Source organism: Aedes aegypti, chromosome 2 (assembly GCF_002204515.2).
Source record: "Aedes aegypti strain LVP_AGWG chromosome 2, AaegL5.0 Primary Assembly, whole genome shotgun sequence".
Classification (NCBI taxonomy): domain Eukaryota; kingdom Metazoa; phylum Arthropoda; class Insecta; order Diptera; family Culicidae; genus Aedes; species Aedes aegypti.
Genome location: NC_035108.1, coordinates 3,956,904 through 3,972,498, shown reverse-complemented (window position 1 = coordinate 3,972,498; position 15,595 = coordinate 3,956,904). Strand labels below are relative to the sequence as shown.

Sequence of the window (15,595 nt, the reverse complement as noted above, 5' to 3'; positions counted from 1 at the left end):
AATTGAAACCACTGTGATGCAGCCCAGCAGCTGCTTTGGCAATCAGTCTCGGAAACCAAGACTGACGTGGTGTTACTATCGGACCCATAGCGCATACCAGCCACGGGAACTGGGTGGCGGCTAGGTCTCAACATCTAGCAGCTGTAGGGACGACAGGACGATACCCAATCCAAGAAGTAGTCTCTATCTCAAGAGACGGTTTTGCTATAGCAAAAATCAGCGGCGTGTTCTATTGCAGTTGTTACGCGCCCCCAAGGTGGTCGATTGAGGAATTTTCCTACATGGTCGACAGGATGATAGCTGAACTAGCTAATCGGCAGCCAGTAGTGATAGCTGGTAAATTTAATGCATGGACAGAGGAGTGGGGTAGCCGCTGGACCAACCAAAGAGGCCAGCTATTGTTGGAATCCCTGGCCGCATTGAATGTAGAGCTGGCAAATGTGGGTACAGTGAGTACCTCCCGCAGAAATGATGCAGAATCGATTATTGACGTGTCGTTTCGTAGTCCTAACCTTTTAGGGACCATGAACTGGCGCGTTGATGACGGTTATAATCATAGCGATCATCATAATACCAGGCGCAATAGTATAATACCAGGCGGGCGGAAGGCAGCGTAATGTAACTCGACCCAAGCCCGAGGTTGGAAAACAGCGCGCTTCGACGGCGAAGTATTCACTGAAGCCCTGATGCGCGAACGGAACACTCTGGACCAAAATGGTGAAGAGCTAGATGCTGTGATATCACGAGCGTGTGATGCTTTCATGCCGAGAAAAGACCCACCTAGAATGAAAAGGCCGCCGGTGTACTGGTGGTCCGAATCAATTGAAAATCTTCGAGCAATCTGCCTTCGGGCTAGACAAAGAATGCAACGCGCACGCACAGAAGCACAAAGAGAAGAACGCGGTGCAGTATTCAGAGAGGCAAAGTTGGCTCTCAAAAAGGAAATCAAGAGTCGAAAACGGGTATGCTTTGATAGTCTATGCGAGAGTGCCAATTCTAGTCCATGGGGTGACGCCTACAGAGTGGTAATAGCTAAGACCAAAGGTGCCATAGCGCCCCAAGAGAAGTCGGCCGAGATGCTGCGATCGATAATCGATGTACTCTTCCCGCACCATCCGATGAGCCCATGGCCCCCAGCGCCGTATGTGGCAGATGAAGAAGAAGAAGTGGCGAATGAAGAGCTGGCAGAAGGCCGATGGTATCCCGAATGTTGCCTTAAAAGCGGCAGTGAACGCGGATCCAGACATGTTCAGAACCACGATGCAACGCTGCATTGATCAAGAAATCTTCCCGGATGTATGGAAGCGACAGAAATTGGTGCTACTACCAAAGGCGGGGAAACCACCAGGTGACCCGTCGGTGGATAGACCTATCTGTCTACTAGATACGACGGGCAAGTTATTGAAGAGGTTGATTCTCAACAGGCTAGCACCGTATACGGAAGGTGCGGACGGCCTGCCTTACAACCAGTTTGGATTCATGAAGGATAAATCTACTCTGGACGCTATCCAGTCGGTCGTTCAGACAGCTGATGTGGCAATCAAGCATAAAAGGAGCGGCATCTGTTACTGCGCGGTCGTCGCTCTGGATGTGATGAATGCGTTCAACAGCGCAAGCTGGGAAGCGATACGCACTTCACCGCCTCAAGGTACCGGTGCAGGAACCAATTTGGTCAAAAGCGCTTAGAACGAGCAGAAACCTAAAGCGGTTGAAAAGCACGTTCAGGATCATGTGCTTAAGAGTAGCAAGTGCATACCGAACGGTATCATAGCATCATAGCCGGGATAACGCCCATCGGGCTCATCGTCAAGGTACCAAAGAGGTACCAGAGGAGTCCGCGACACGTGTAAAGAGGGAACAGCGTAGCATTACGCCATTGCCGGGCGTATTGTAGAGCTCAATCAGGGTGTCTACTACCTGGAAAAACCTGGAAATCCTGGAATTATCAGGGAATTTTATTCAACCTGGAAAGAAACATAGAATTCTCAAGGAATTTGAATTACAATCAGGAAAAATATTTTGAGGCAGTAATTCATGGTAGAATATGTTAACTTCAAAGGATTTTTGCGTCAAAATCCAGAGATTACCATTACTTTCGGCTACGCCGCTATCATAACGTTACTTAAGTTATTCAGTGAGGATCTCTTCAGATATGGAACTTTATCGCCTTATCTAAACATCAAATATCTTCAGGTATATTTGATCAGTATTGAATTCACATATCTAGGGCTTGGGGCAGGGTTTTTTTCAGAGACTTGGTCTCTATTTTTATTAAAATCTCTAATAAGTCTCTATTTACGATGAAAGGTCCCTATTTTAAGCATTTTGGTCTCTAAAGGATTTTTTTCCCTATCTTGTTTGTAGTGAATTCTGATGCAATATTCTATAAGGCCTCGAGAAACTTTCAGAACCTGTTACGAGAAGATTCAACTAATTCTTTCAGAAATTCTTCACATATTTCTAGAGAAAATGTTCCAAGAATTTTCCTTGTGTTTCTATAGATATTTTATCTGGAATACTTTCAGGGACTAATGCAGGATTCTCTCCAGGAATTCTCCAAGAGATTCCTCTACTAATTCTACCAGCAATTTTTCAAAGGATGCTTAAGAATTTGATTCAGGACATCCTCGAGCAATTCAACGTTACTACCTCCAGTCATTTCCTTAGAGATTACTTCAATTTTTTCCAAAGACTATTCTAGGACTTCCTCGAGATATTTTTTCAATAATTCTTCAACCGAATTTTCCAGCTGTAACTCTATTCAGATCTTCCAAAGATTCCCACAGAATATCGTCCAAGAAGCCCGCAAAGGTTGATTCATAAGCTATCAGGTTTTTTTTTTTAAGAATTTCTACGCCATTATGTCCACATTCACTCCAAAGAATCGTTACAAAAAATCCTCGAGTAATTAATCAGTAAATCTATTAGGAACATTTCATATTCGACCTGTGTTTCGTGGTTCAGTTACTCTATTATTTATTTTTGGAATTTCCTCTGCATTTCAACCAAGGATTACAGTTGTCCCAAACATTCCTCAATGAATCAAATAAAAAAATACCATAGAATTCTCAAAAGTTCATCAAAGATTCCACATTAGTTACTACTACCGTGGACGTACCATATTTGACGCGGTTAAGAAAATTCTAAATTCAAACACTTGTCAAATCGTCTAAATCTATCCGATTTTGTTGAAATTTGAATCTATGCTAGCTCAACTATTATAGAATTAGGGAAAAATCAGTAAAAAAATATTAAACGATTTTTTCTTCATGTTTGATTGACTTTTTGTGGAACACATTAGGTTCCTTAATTGACGCATCAATTCTTCAATGTGCCTAATTTGACGCATTATGTTCCTTATTTGACGCACTTACAAATAATTGCTAAAGTTTAAAATATACAACAGTTTCAGTATTCAATAGTTCAATTAATTGAAAGAAAGCGTTTTAGAGAGGACATAAAAGTTAGAACCTTTGGAAAAAGTTTTGAATGACGTCATCCGGTAGTCACTTTAGCTATGTGTTTAGTTAGTGTAGAAAGTAAAACCGGCGATTGAGTTCAATCCATAGTTAAGCATTATTGTTTAGTTTAATGTATCTTCGTCGTGATATTAAACAAGGGAAAGATTTGAAAACTATGTTGCGCTGGAACGGGGAAGGTAGTTGCTAAAATAAGGACAAATTGGTCAAAAACTAGAACGAAAACAATCGGTTCCAAAAATGGCCGTTTGATAATCTTCGTTACTTATAACACGTGAACTACGCCTACTTGTCCCATGTTCTATGTCACCCTTATGGACCGCGGGACAAATATGCGTAGAACCAACGGCAGTATGGGCCTCGAAATAGATCGAGAACCATATATGGGTCATACATTAAGTACGTCATGTTATTAGGGGGAAGGAGGTGTTCTGCAAGATGTGACGAATCATACAAGTTTTTTGAAGGCTCCATATAAAAAGTGTGAAGTAGGGCGAATGGGCGGGGTTTTTGTAGAAAATGGTATGTTTTTGTGACACGTATCTCATGGACACACCCCCTATTGTATAAATTATACGAAACAAATCATTGAAGCTACACCTCACCTCCTGACGCATTTATTGAAGCTTCCTTGAAACATTAGGGGACGTCCATAAACCGCGATAAATTGTACAATTTTCAACCCCTCTCAACCTTGGCCACATTTATTTTATGAAAAGTGCGAATATTTTGTATGAATCGTTGCGTTTCCTTGAACCTCCTCCTCTTCCTAAAAACGTGACGTAATCTATGGATGACCCTTTACATCCGATTACATAAAGCCTCGGATTGTTCTGTGGACGGATTTTTTGAATGCAAGCACCATAAATATTTATTTTCCTATTTTCGATTCAACAAAACATGCTGAACAAAATAGCAAATAATTAGGAACATTGTGTGCCTAACTTGACGCACAAGATTTTCATACAACAATATGTCTTAAAGCTTAAAAGTAGAAAACTTTCGACGTCAATTCATGAATAAAATAATATTACTGACTGTTGTTGATTATATTGCTGTCAAACAGCACAATAATTTCACGAAAATTGATCAACAATAGTTAGCACATTCACTAAGGAATGAAAAAATTGACGCACTTGTCGGATGCATTTTCAAATAAATTTTATTTTTTAACTATTATCAATCAAATATAAACTTTTTTCGATTGGAATCCTTCAATAACATGTAAATAAAGATTAAGCAATACATTTTTGAGTGCTAGTCTGATCTAGAATTAATTTATGATAACATTAATTAGAAAATGCGTCAAGTTTGGACCCGCGTCAAATATGGTACGTTTACGGTACAACTATTTTTCCAAGAAATCCTTCGATCATTCCTACCAATTTCTTAGCGATTTCGTTTTTCAAGGAGTTGCTTCACAGAGATTCAATATAGATCTGTTTTTTTTTTTCAATAATTTTAGCAATTACTCTTAAGTTTTGTCAAGAGTTTCTCTAGAAATCCTTATTTATCAAGAATGACTTAAAAACTTACACAAGTTTTTTTAGAGTTACTCTAATATTTGCTTTGGAAATTCGTCACGAAAAACTTATGGAATAATGCTGGGCAAAATCTATGAAAACTTCATTGCGAAATTTCTTAATTTTACAGGAGGAGTTACTGATGCTAGAATTTCCTGGATTTCTTGTTACTGTAATTTCCAAAGAAATCTTAGAAGCTATCTTCTTTCTGGCATTACGTCACCACTGGGACAGAGCGTGCTTCTCAGCTTAGTGTTCTTATGAGCACTTCCACAGTTATTAACTGAGAGCTTACTGTGCCAATGACCATTTTTGCATGCGTATATCGTGTGGCCAGTGTTGTTCAGACTCATTTCCCCAAAAATAACATTTTCCGAACTACGAAGCCACGAACTACTACAACCATACTCTATCCTCCTTGAATAGAAAAGCAGATGGTTAAGCTTGAGTACTGCACACAAGATCGATCAATTTTGATCCCAGAGAGCCACAATTCAAGTTTCGGTGAAATGAAATGAGTGAGTGAGTGAGTGCGAATCATTTCACCGAAACTTGAATTGCGGCCCACCGAGATCGAAACTGTCGGATCCCATGTGCAACACTCAAGCCCAACCACCTCCCCCTCCATCTCAGGAATACAACGCACAGTTAGAACAGTTCATGGCTTCACAATTCTAATTTCGGGGAAATGAGTCTGGTCAACTCTGCGTGTGGCAGGTACGAAGATACTCTATGCCCTGGGAAGTCGAGAAAATTTCCAACCCGAAAAGATCCTCGACCGGTGGGATTCGAATCCACGACTCTCAGCTTGGTCATGTTTAAAACGGGAGCCTTGGACGATGTTCTAGGGAACCGATGGAAAAATCACCGAAGAAAAAACCTTGAGGACTAGAGATTTTCTTGAAAAATATCTGAAATTATATATGAAGTAATTCCTGATGGAATCTTCGAGTTAATTCCTGTGATTTTTTTTTTAATTCAGGTTGTTATTTAAGACATCCAAAATAAAATTTTTAGCGAAATACCTTAGGAAAATTCTTGAAGTGATTCTATGGGAAGTAATTACTAAATGAACTCCTGGAGAAAAAATCAAATCTCTCAAATTAAAATATCTATCCATTTGTCTAATTTGAAGAAATCTTCAGAGTTATATCTGGATCTTTGGGCAAGTACCTGAGATTATTTCTGATGAAATTCCTTGAGAAAATCATTGAAAAATCAGTAATACAAACACTATTATTTGTCGTAATATCTCGAGGAAGTTCAAACACAAAAATATTCTCAGAGAAATGTCAGGTCTGATTCCATAACAAATCAAACTCTTTTCTTCTGGTTCCTGTTAGGTTTCAATTTGTTTTTTGATTACTGTTAGGTCTCATTTTTCAAGCAAGAGGTTTCTGAATTTTCTATTTTCAAAACACTCAGTCCCTACCAACCATGCTTCATGAACAATTTCTAAAGTTATTGGAAAATATTCAATTTCGGAAAAACCGATTCCGGATAAGTTATCTGGAATTTCAACAACTTCGAATTATTTTTTAACAAGCATGATTCATTCAGAGCTCTTGAAAGTTTTCGAATGAAATGCAATCAATTAATCATTTACCTAAATTACCACATTTGTATATGTTATACAGGTCGGATTAGATTAAACGGGAACTTTATTATCCGTTTTCTGAACACGATGACAGAAGGAAGTTTTACAAACAAAATGAAAAAAACACCATCATTATTAAATACAATTCACATGAATATTCGAATTAAGCTTTATTATTGTTAGCACATTGTTTTATAATGTCTAGAAGAGTGAATACACTTTAAAACACTTTTTTAAATTGTCATTATTTTGTTTTGGTCATATAAAATTAGAGTATTTCTTGAACCTGGAATCAATTTATAAAACCTGGGAAAAACCTAGAAATATCAGGGAATTTCATTTCGGCAAACGAGTAGACACCCTGTCAATCTTCGTCGGTCCTGGGCGATACTTCTGCAGGTGCCCCGAGCGTTTAGTTTCCGGTCTACCTCTTTCAACATCCACGCTTCGTGCTCGTAGAGAGCCACCGGAAGAATCAATGGTTTATACAGTGCGAATTTTGTTTCCGTTTGCAAGTAGCGTAACTTAAGGCTGGTCTTTTCCCTTCTCGCGAAACATTATTGTCACATGTCACAAGTGTTCCAAGGTACACAAACTCTTAAGCAACTTCAAACACATTCCTATCAAACACTAATTCGGCACTAACGCCACTAGGCCTACCTCTATCTCTACCTGTAACCATGTACTACGTTTTGGTAGAATTAATGGTCAGGCCCAGGAAATAAATACTGAGAGAATCTCACGTATCGCTCCCTGTAACTATCATAATATCACGGAATAATATGCATCACATTATGAGAGACTGTTTATCGTATACTGCTACAACTTTCATCAAATCGGGGGGATGATAAAACCCCATGGACATGGTGCATGATAACACCCCTGTCCAAACCTGGGGGACATTATTGCTATCGGAAGTTCGGGGAATGGTTATCGTGCCAGTAAAGTAAAACACCTACCCCCAACGGTAAAGAAGCGAGAAAATTGATTTTATAGAGCGATGATAAAATCCATTTTTCTCGCTTTGAGGCGCTTTTTTCTCTTTGGGGCTCAAATCAAATGAGAGCGAATTCTGCAATGCTTGGTAAGGCCTATCGTCGCTGTTTTTCTCTTCTGAGGCACGAAGGCCTCCTCCACCTACCAGCGATCGATTCCTATAAGATCGATATCTTTCTGAAAGCCAAGGAGCATATCCAACCGTGGGATATGCCAGGTCTCCTAATAGCACCCTCAAGTGCAATGTTGAACAGTAAATTCGAGAGTGTCTCCTTGCTTCAATTCCGTGTAATAAATAGAAAGGCCTTTGGTTGCTATTGCTGACTATTCCAAAGTATTCATTTCAGCATCATTCAGATGTTCGTCGTTGTGTTGCTTCCACCAAATGATGGTTTCATGTAGAACAAAAAAATAAATTATTGTTTCAATCCATAGTTCTGTGCTGCACAATCTGCGCATATGTAATCATACCTTGCAAACGCATTCTACCAAATTTTAACGATCTTGTTTCCTCATCCACAGATATTAACCGGCAATGCTACCGAGGAATCAGAGTGCAGTGCTGCCAAACTTCTGGAAGTGATCATCCTACAGTGCAAGGGTCAAATCGACGAGTGCATTCCTAGCTTCGTAGAGCTGGTCCTGACGAGGCTAACGCGAGAGGTGAAAACCTCCGAGCTCCGGACGATGTGCTTACAGGTGAGATCAGAAACCAAGTGGTCTACTCTGGATGGGATGGCAATTTCTAAACCGTCGCTTTTCATTCGCAGGTCGTCATAGCCGCCCTCTACTACAACCCGCAGCTGCTCCTCTCAGTGTTGGAGAAGATTCCTCTCCCCGCCAGTAACGAGTCGATAGCGTCGCACTTTATCAAACAGTGGATTCACGATTCGGATTGCTTCCTTGGGTAAGTTGGGATATCTTGTTTGATAACAACTGAGCGTTACACGATCCGATCACTTTAATTCTGCAGAATTCACGACCGCAAACTGTGCGTCATCGGCCTGTGCACACTGATGTCCCTCGGCGACGGCAAACCCCAGGTGTTGAGCGAACTGGGCGATAAGATCATTCCCACGCTGATTCTGATATTCGACGGGCTGAAGCGGGCTTACGCAGCCCGTGCAGCTGAAGAGGAGGAAGAGGAAAGCGAAGAGGACGACGATGACCTGGAAGAGGGCATCTCCAGTGACGAGGACGAAGTAGATGAAATGGGTCCGTCCTACTTTGAGCGCATAGCCAAGATGGCCAAGGACAAGGCAGCCGAGCAAGGCTTTGAGCTGACGGCCACGATTAAGGTGAGACTATCGGTGTTGAGTAAAGGTCCATGGGGGCGACAATATGTACAATTGGGCAATTCCAAAGAAATATTGGCCTCAAGGGGGCGGAAGCCAAAAAATGTTTGGGAAACACTGCTTCAATGGATTTGATAATTGCAGGATGGAAACGATTCCGACGATGAGGATGATGACGACGATGACGATGATTCCGGTGACGAGATGGATGAAACAGCTCTCGAAGGCTTTAGCACGCCGCTGGATGACGAAGACAATCCAGCATATGTGGACGAATACATGGTATTCCAGGAAGTGATGACCAGTAAGACGCGATTATCCTGATGAATCAAACGAATCGGTATGCTAATCAGCTTTCTCCCCCTCTTACAGATCTACCCAACGTAGATCCAAACTGGTACAGCATGCTTACCAGGAATCTGAAACCCGAGGACGCCAAAGCACTGCAGGAGATTCTCGTGCTGGCTGAGCAGAAAAAAGCAGCTAAACGTTCCAAGGAGATTGAAAATGCTGGAGGTAATTATTGAAGCAAAATGCATCTGAAGAATTGTCTCAATCTCATCTCATCTATTGTTATTCCATCTTGTTAATAAAGGTTAATACAAACTCAACTAATTTATTCCTTTCAATTTCATCAGGATATCAATTTACCCAACATCAAATTCCAAGCTCGTTCAACTTTAGCGGCCAACAGTAATGAGCTCCTTCCATAAATACCTCTCTTGATGGTGTGTGTAGTGCGAGGTAAAGCAAAGAACGACTATTTTAACGAGGAAAATTGCAAAAAAAATCCTGTATAAAGAAACTCTAGGGAAAACGAAACTTCTTAATCAAAAAATCTATCAATTTGTATCTCGTTAAGAGTAATGTATTTTTGTCTCGTAGTAGAAATAGTGGAAAACAAATACAAAAAAATAGTTCTTTCACACATGTAAAGATGTAGTTCTGTTAACGGGCCATCCAAACTACCGAGAAAGCCAAGTTGCTGAAGTTGGGAGATTGTTTCTGTTATCGACAAAAAAAACGAGATCAATTGATGGAATCATTTGCGTTCCGTTCGCATGTGTTTTAATTACATATTCATATTATTGTTTATGCATGCATTGAGAAAAACACATACACACAGCTAACAAAATGATATCTAGAATCGGTGCACGTATTGCTGCGCTTAGGAAACAACAAACAAAATATATCAGGGATTACCATCAGCAAAAGCTTGCAAAGCAGATAAAAAAGAATGTCATTTTTAAGCAAACTTATAGATCAAACTCGCATGCAGTCCAAGTTCCCCCAATTAGTTCCATAAGTTCACGTCAACTAGGAAAACCTTTGTTTATCATTCAAGCCGGGAACGTATTCTCAAAAAGTTATAGTACTGAATATGCTAAAACAACTATATTTCCGATTATTTGTCAAAATTACCATCAATGAAACATCCGATAAATGCATCTGTTTTATAATTTATTATACAAATCACAATGAACAAACGAATCATTTTACTTATCTTTCCGTAAACATGAATATCACTTCATTCAAGATTAAAATAGTCATCTAATCTGCCGATGTTCGCATAGTTGTCGTAAGTGCCATGGACAATTTCAGCATTATTCTGCAAGAAAGGTGAGGTGATAATTTGTCGACTCGCTCCCATTTGAGTACTATTTGTCGTCGCACGTCACTCCAGGTGAGAGCGACCCGTCTCGATTCACCCGAATTGCAGAATAAGCCTGGCTCACGATAGACGGGGATACGTTCGAGTTGTCGTTCGTCTACCTCGTATAATAATATGGAAAGAAATGTCAGAGTAAACGTGAGTCGCAGTAGACAAAATTCTACAAGGAATCAGCGTGAAATTTCTTGAACGAAAAAGGTCTTCTACAAAGTTTTTTTTATATTATAAATTGCGTTGCTAACTGGACTCCCCTATAAATGCGAAATCGCTAATAGAAGTGCGGCTTACATCGAATCAGTCTAGTTCAGTGAATCAAATTATCATTAAAATAGACGAAAAACAAACAACAAAGCAAGCTCACTCACAACCGTTTGTCGCAACTGTTGCGGATAAGGACACAATTAAAAGCAAAATTGTCATGACAATCACAGAGCGCAACATTGTTGCAACCTTTTCAACTCGCGATTAATAAGTTATTTTAAACACAAAACCAAATTTGTTTTATGGATGCTGTTTGATAATTTGTCAATGTTTACCACCACGGAGAAAGTTCTCGAAAATTGCAATGCGAACCCATAAAATCGATGCGCACGTGGTGATCGATCTTATTCATATTCTATTCAAGTGATGATAAACTCATGTTCCGGACTAAAACTGTTGCAACAAGAACAGGAGGTGACAACGTCTTTGTTGCTGCGTGTTGGTTGACAATTGATTCACTGGTCTAGTCCTAGTGTCTTCATCGGTGTTATTGAAAATTAGAGTGGTCAACATTTTCATAGAAACGGTAGGGTGCAGAACCACTTGGGCACTTCCATGATTCACTTTGGCATGGGGGTTTTTTCTTTGCCGAATTTCCTGAAACTTTGCAATAAGAAGCACATCAGTACGACGCATGTTGTGGCCAAATATGTGCTCTGTAGCTTTCAAAAAACTCCACCGCCGATGTGAATAAAAAGTGCTAAAAATAGGATCCAGCTCCCTTTCTCTTTTGGAAAAAAATATAGTATGCATGCGCAAAGTTTTTTGTAGTTCTCAAATTGACCGATTTAGAGTTTTTTTTCCTATGGGGACATAGGGTTGTCCAAATAAAACTGGTTTCTGGCTCCAGCGATTTCAATTCTGATATTTCAGCAATGTAGAGATTTTAGTGGTTTGAAAAATGCGTAATGAATGAAGGAACTTGCTATTTCTTTCCGTTTGGGAGCCTACTTTGATTGAGAATATTTCTGATTGAGGAAAACATAAACATATCTTTTTTATGGCATTCAAGGCAAATAGAAATTGTATATGAAAGATCACCCAGTATCGGACAGCACTCAAACCGAACACCGTCGAAAAATTGAGAAATAATGGTCCAATCAAGATGGTGTATTAGAAGAAAAGGAAGCTATTATAGAGAGGAATGTTTGCGTAGAATAACACATCCTTGAAATATCAGGGTGTCCATCCATCCGGGAAATCCGGGAAAAACCCGGGAATTACAAATGACCGGGAAAAATACGGGAAATACCCGGGAATTTAAAGAACACCCCGGGAAACGTGTATTTCAAACGTAAGACTATCGGTTTCTTCCTATTTCAAGCACTATGGGCGAAATTTTTCCCAGAAGGTGCACTAGTCTTCCCACTATCACTATCTTTTGGTGGTTTGGTAGAAAGATAGTGACCAATTAAGATCTATTAAACATTTGCAGTAGGGTATTTAGTGATTCATGTCAAGGTTCTTGGCGAAAATTTTGTTTGATTTCTATTCAAATTCATGGCAAATTTTTAATGAAATCTTTGCTGGAACCCTAACGGGAATCGAATCGATAATTGACCAGTTCCTTGAAATATTTTTCTGAAAGATCATTGAAATTGTTATACATAGATTGCTAATAAGGTTTGTAGTGGATTCTAGAAAAGATCCTTGAATGATTCTGCTTAAAATTTCTAGTAGATTCGTAGTTGTTAATGAAAATCCTAGCGAAAAAAAATACATGGCCTATTTCTTGAGAAATCTTCTAAAATCCTGGACAGATTAATGAAAAGTTCCGTTTGGCGGATTTCTAGGATTATTTATAAAATTGATCTTCGATTAACCCTCTAATACCCACATTTTTATATTCGATCTAAATATCATTTTTAGTTATCTAAAATCGTTCTAAACACGTATTGGGCAATGATTTATTTTTATTCGCAAATTTATGAATTTTGGTTTTTGATTTTTATAATTTTTATTTTTTAACATCCCTGTCCTTTTTCATTTTTTCTTGAAGCCTCTTCTAGTTACTGATTTTTGGCAATAACGAAAATTCAAGTTTATACAATACTTTTAAAAATATTAAATTTTTAATTTTTTTCTGGAATTTTCATTATTTTTCGTGTAATTAACGGAAAAGCAGGTTTGAAATTATTTCAATACCACCAAGCACTTCTTTTGTGGTAGGTTGATCGTTGAAAAATATAAAAGGTATGACTTTTTATATTACACGTTAAATGAACCCCAGGCATTTGTAGGTTATATAAGAATACAATTTTTCAAACAATTTTCAGAAATACAAAAAAGTTTCAAAAGTCATACAAAACTTTTCTTATATGCGTGTTATGAATCAAGGTTCTAAAGGCGGGGTTGGGTATTAGAGGGTTAAGCCGTTTCTGGATTAGGATAGTTTGACTATGACACAGTTCTTATGAGGCGGTAGCGAGTCACTTTTTTTGTTCTGGTCGCTAAAACGCCACTATTTGCAACAATTCACCTTTTTTTCAAAGAAATGATCACTAAAGTTACTATTTTTGTAATTTATTGATAAATCAACGATAGTCATTGATAGCTACGCTTCATAAACCTAAACTGCAGAATAGTGATGTTTTACTGGTTTTTAATATTCTAATGAAAACATTTTTTCATCAGTACATATTGCAAAGTGTCTGGAGAGGTGAATAGTGCACACACATTTCTGATAGAATATCTGGAATTCATTTGCTGGGTTTTGTGACAAAAATATTCATAAAGTTTTAAAATGTCAGCCTAATCCCTGACAGACCAGATGAGTTTATTTAGGTAGATATCTAGAGAAATCTAGGGAGATCTTTGGTCTACCTTTTTGAGAAAACTCAACTAAGAAGCCTGAAACAACTCTGAAATTTCAACCAACATTTGTTTTATCGTATTTGTAAGAAACTTGTTTAAGAATTATTACTATAACAATTTACCTAGAAGATAGATTAGTAATTTATTTAAAAAAATTGTACAAAAAAATCAGCAAATCCGCCAGGCATTCAATAGTGGATCAAGCCTACCTTTTTATTTCACTCCGAACGACTATCTCTATTCCAAATACTCGCTTTGGAATAGAAATATTCATTGTTTAAACACACATGGTTGCATAGGCTAATTGTTTTGAAATTAGTTTAAAATAAGTGTTATTTATTAGTCCTTGACGCTTTACTAGCAGCTTCATTTTTTACCAAAAAAATATTCACATCGCGATAACCTTTTCGTTTTTTAAAATTTTGCCTCATTTTTCCACAAGTTTAAAAAACCCTGTCCTTTGGTTCAGAAAGGGGTACGGGCGCGTTCTGCCAACTCGGTCGAGGCAGATTTCTTGTGCGAACAAGTTACAACATGGACGTTCTAAAGTGCCAGAATGAAGTGTTGTGCTTGTGGGGAGCACTTGAAGATGGGATGGAAGGTCATTACTTAATGGATCCAAATAATAATTTAAATATTTTAAATTGGAATGCTCGTTCTCTGAATGGTAAAGAGGACGAGCTGTTTAATTTTCTTACGGTTAATAACGTGCATATAGCAGTTATTACCGAAACGTATTTAAAACCTGGATCTAAACTCAAAAGAGATCCTAACTTTTTTGTTTATCGTAATGATCGACTTGATGGGGCATGTGGGGGAGTTGCAATCATCATTCATAGGCGTATAAAACATCAACTGTTTTCATCATTTGAAACTAAAGTTTTTGAAACTTTAGGTGTTTCTGTTGAAACACAGTTTGGTAAATATACTTTCATAGCTGCCTATTTGCCTTTTCAATGCTCTGGACAGCAAGTTAATTTGCTCCAAACTGACTTGCGTAAATTGACTCGCAATAAGTCAAAATTTTTTGTCATTGGTGACTTTAATGCCAAACATCGGTCATGGAATAATTCTCAAAGTAATTCCAACGGCAGAATTTTATTTGATGAGTGCTCTTCAGGATATTTCTCAATTCAATACCCTGATAGCCCCACATGTTTTTCCTCTTCTAGAAATCCATCTACGATTGATTTGGTCTTAACCGACTCTAGTCATCTTTGTAGCCAACTGATTACTCATGCTGATTTTGATTCTGATCATGTCCCTGTTACATTTCAAATATCCCAAGAAGCGATTCTCAATCCTATCAGCTCCACTTTCAATTATTTACGAGCCGACTGGAATATATATAAAACGTATGTTGATTCCAATCTTGATGTTAACATTTCTTTAGAAACTATACTTGATATTGACAATGCTCTTGAAACTTTAACAAATTCCATTGTTGAAGCCCGGAGCTTTGCTATTCCAAAATGTGAAGTAAAATTTGAATCCGTGATTATAGACGATGATCTTAAACTCTTGATCCGTCTTAAAAACGTGAGGAGAAGGCAATTTCAACGCACTCGCGATCCTGCTATGAAAATTATATGGCAGGATTTGCAGAAAGAAATCAAGAAACGTTTTGCTCAATTAAGAAACAAAAATTTTGAAAATAAAATTTCTCAATTGGACCCTGGCTCTAAGCCCTTTTGGAAATTATCGTAAATCTTGAAAAAACCTCAGAAGCCAATACCGGCATTGAAAGAGGAAAACAAATTATTACTAACTAATTGCGAAAAAGCTCAAAAACTTGCTATGCAGTTTGAAAGTGCGCACAATTTTAATTTAGGACTTACTAGTCCAATTGAAAATGAAGTTACTCAGGAGTTCGAAAATATTCTCAATCAAGAGAACGTTTTCGAAAATGCCTGGGAGACTGATTTGGAAGAAGTGAGAACTATTATTAAAAAATTCAA

The 15,595-nt window shown here is 38.4% G+C and overlaps 1 protein-coding gene across 1 annotated transcript in view; it reads left to right on the top strand.

Annotated features, from left to right (window-relative positions):
• LOC5571444 (importin-7) overlaps positions 1-10,377 on the top strand; it is a 42,546-nt gene extending 32,169 nt beyond the window's left edge. Inside the window, exons 5-10 of the mRNA XM_021839786.1 lie at positions 8,118-8,294; positions 8,366-8,502; positions 8,569-8,893; positions 9,035-9,194; positions 9,263-9,406; positions 9,529-10,377. Coding sequence (XP_021695478.1) covers positions 8,118-8,294; positions 8,366-8,502; positions 8,569-8,893; positions 9,035-9,194; positions 9,263-9,406; positions 9,529-9,587 — 1,002 coding nt within the window. The 3' untranslated portion in view covers positions 9,588-10,377. The remainder of the gene's footprint in view (positions 1-8,117; positions 8,295-8,365; positions 8,503-8,568; positions 8,894-9,034; positions 9,195-9,262; positions 9,407-9,528) is intronic.
• The last annotated feature ends 5,218 nt before the right edge of the window (positions 10,378-15,595 follow it).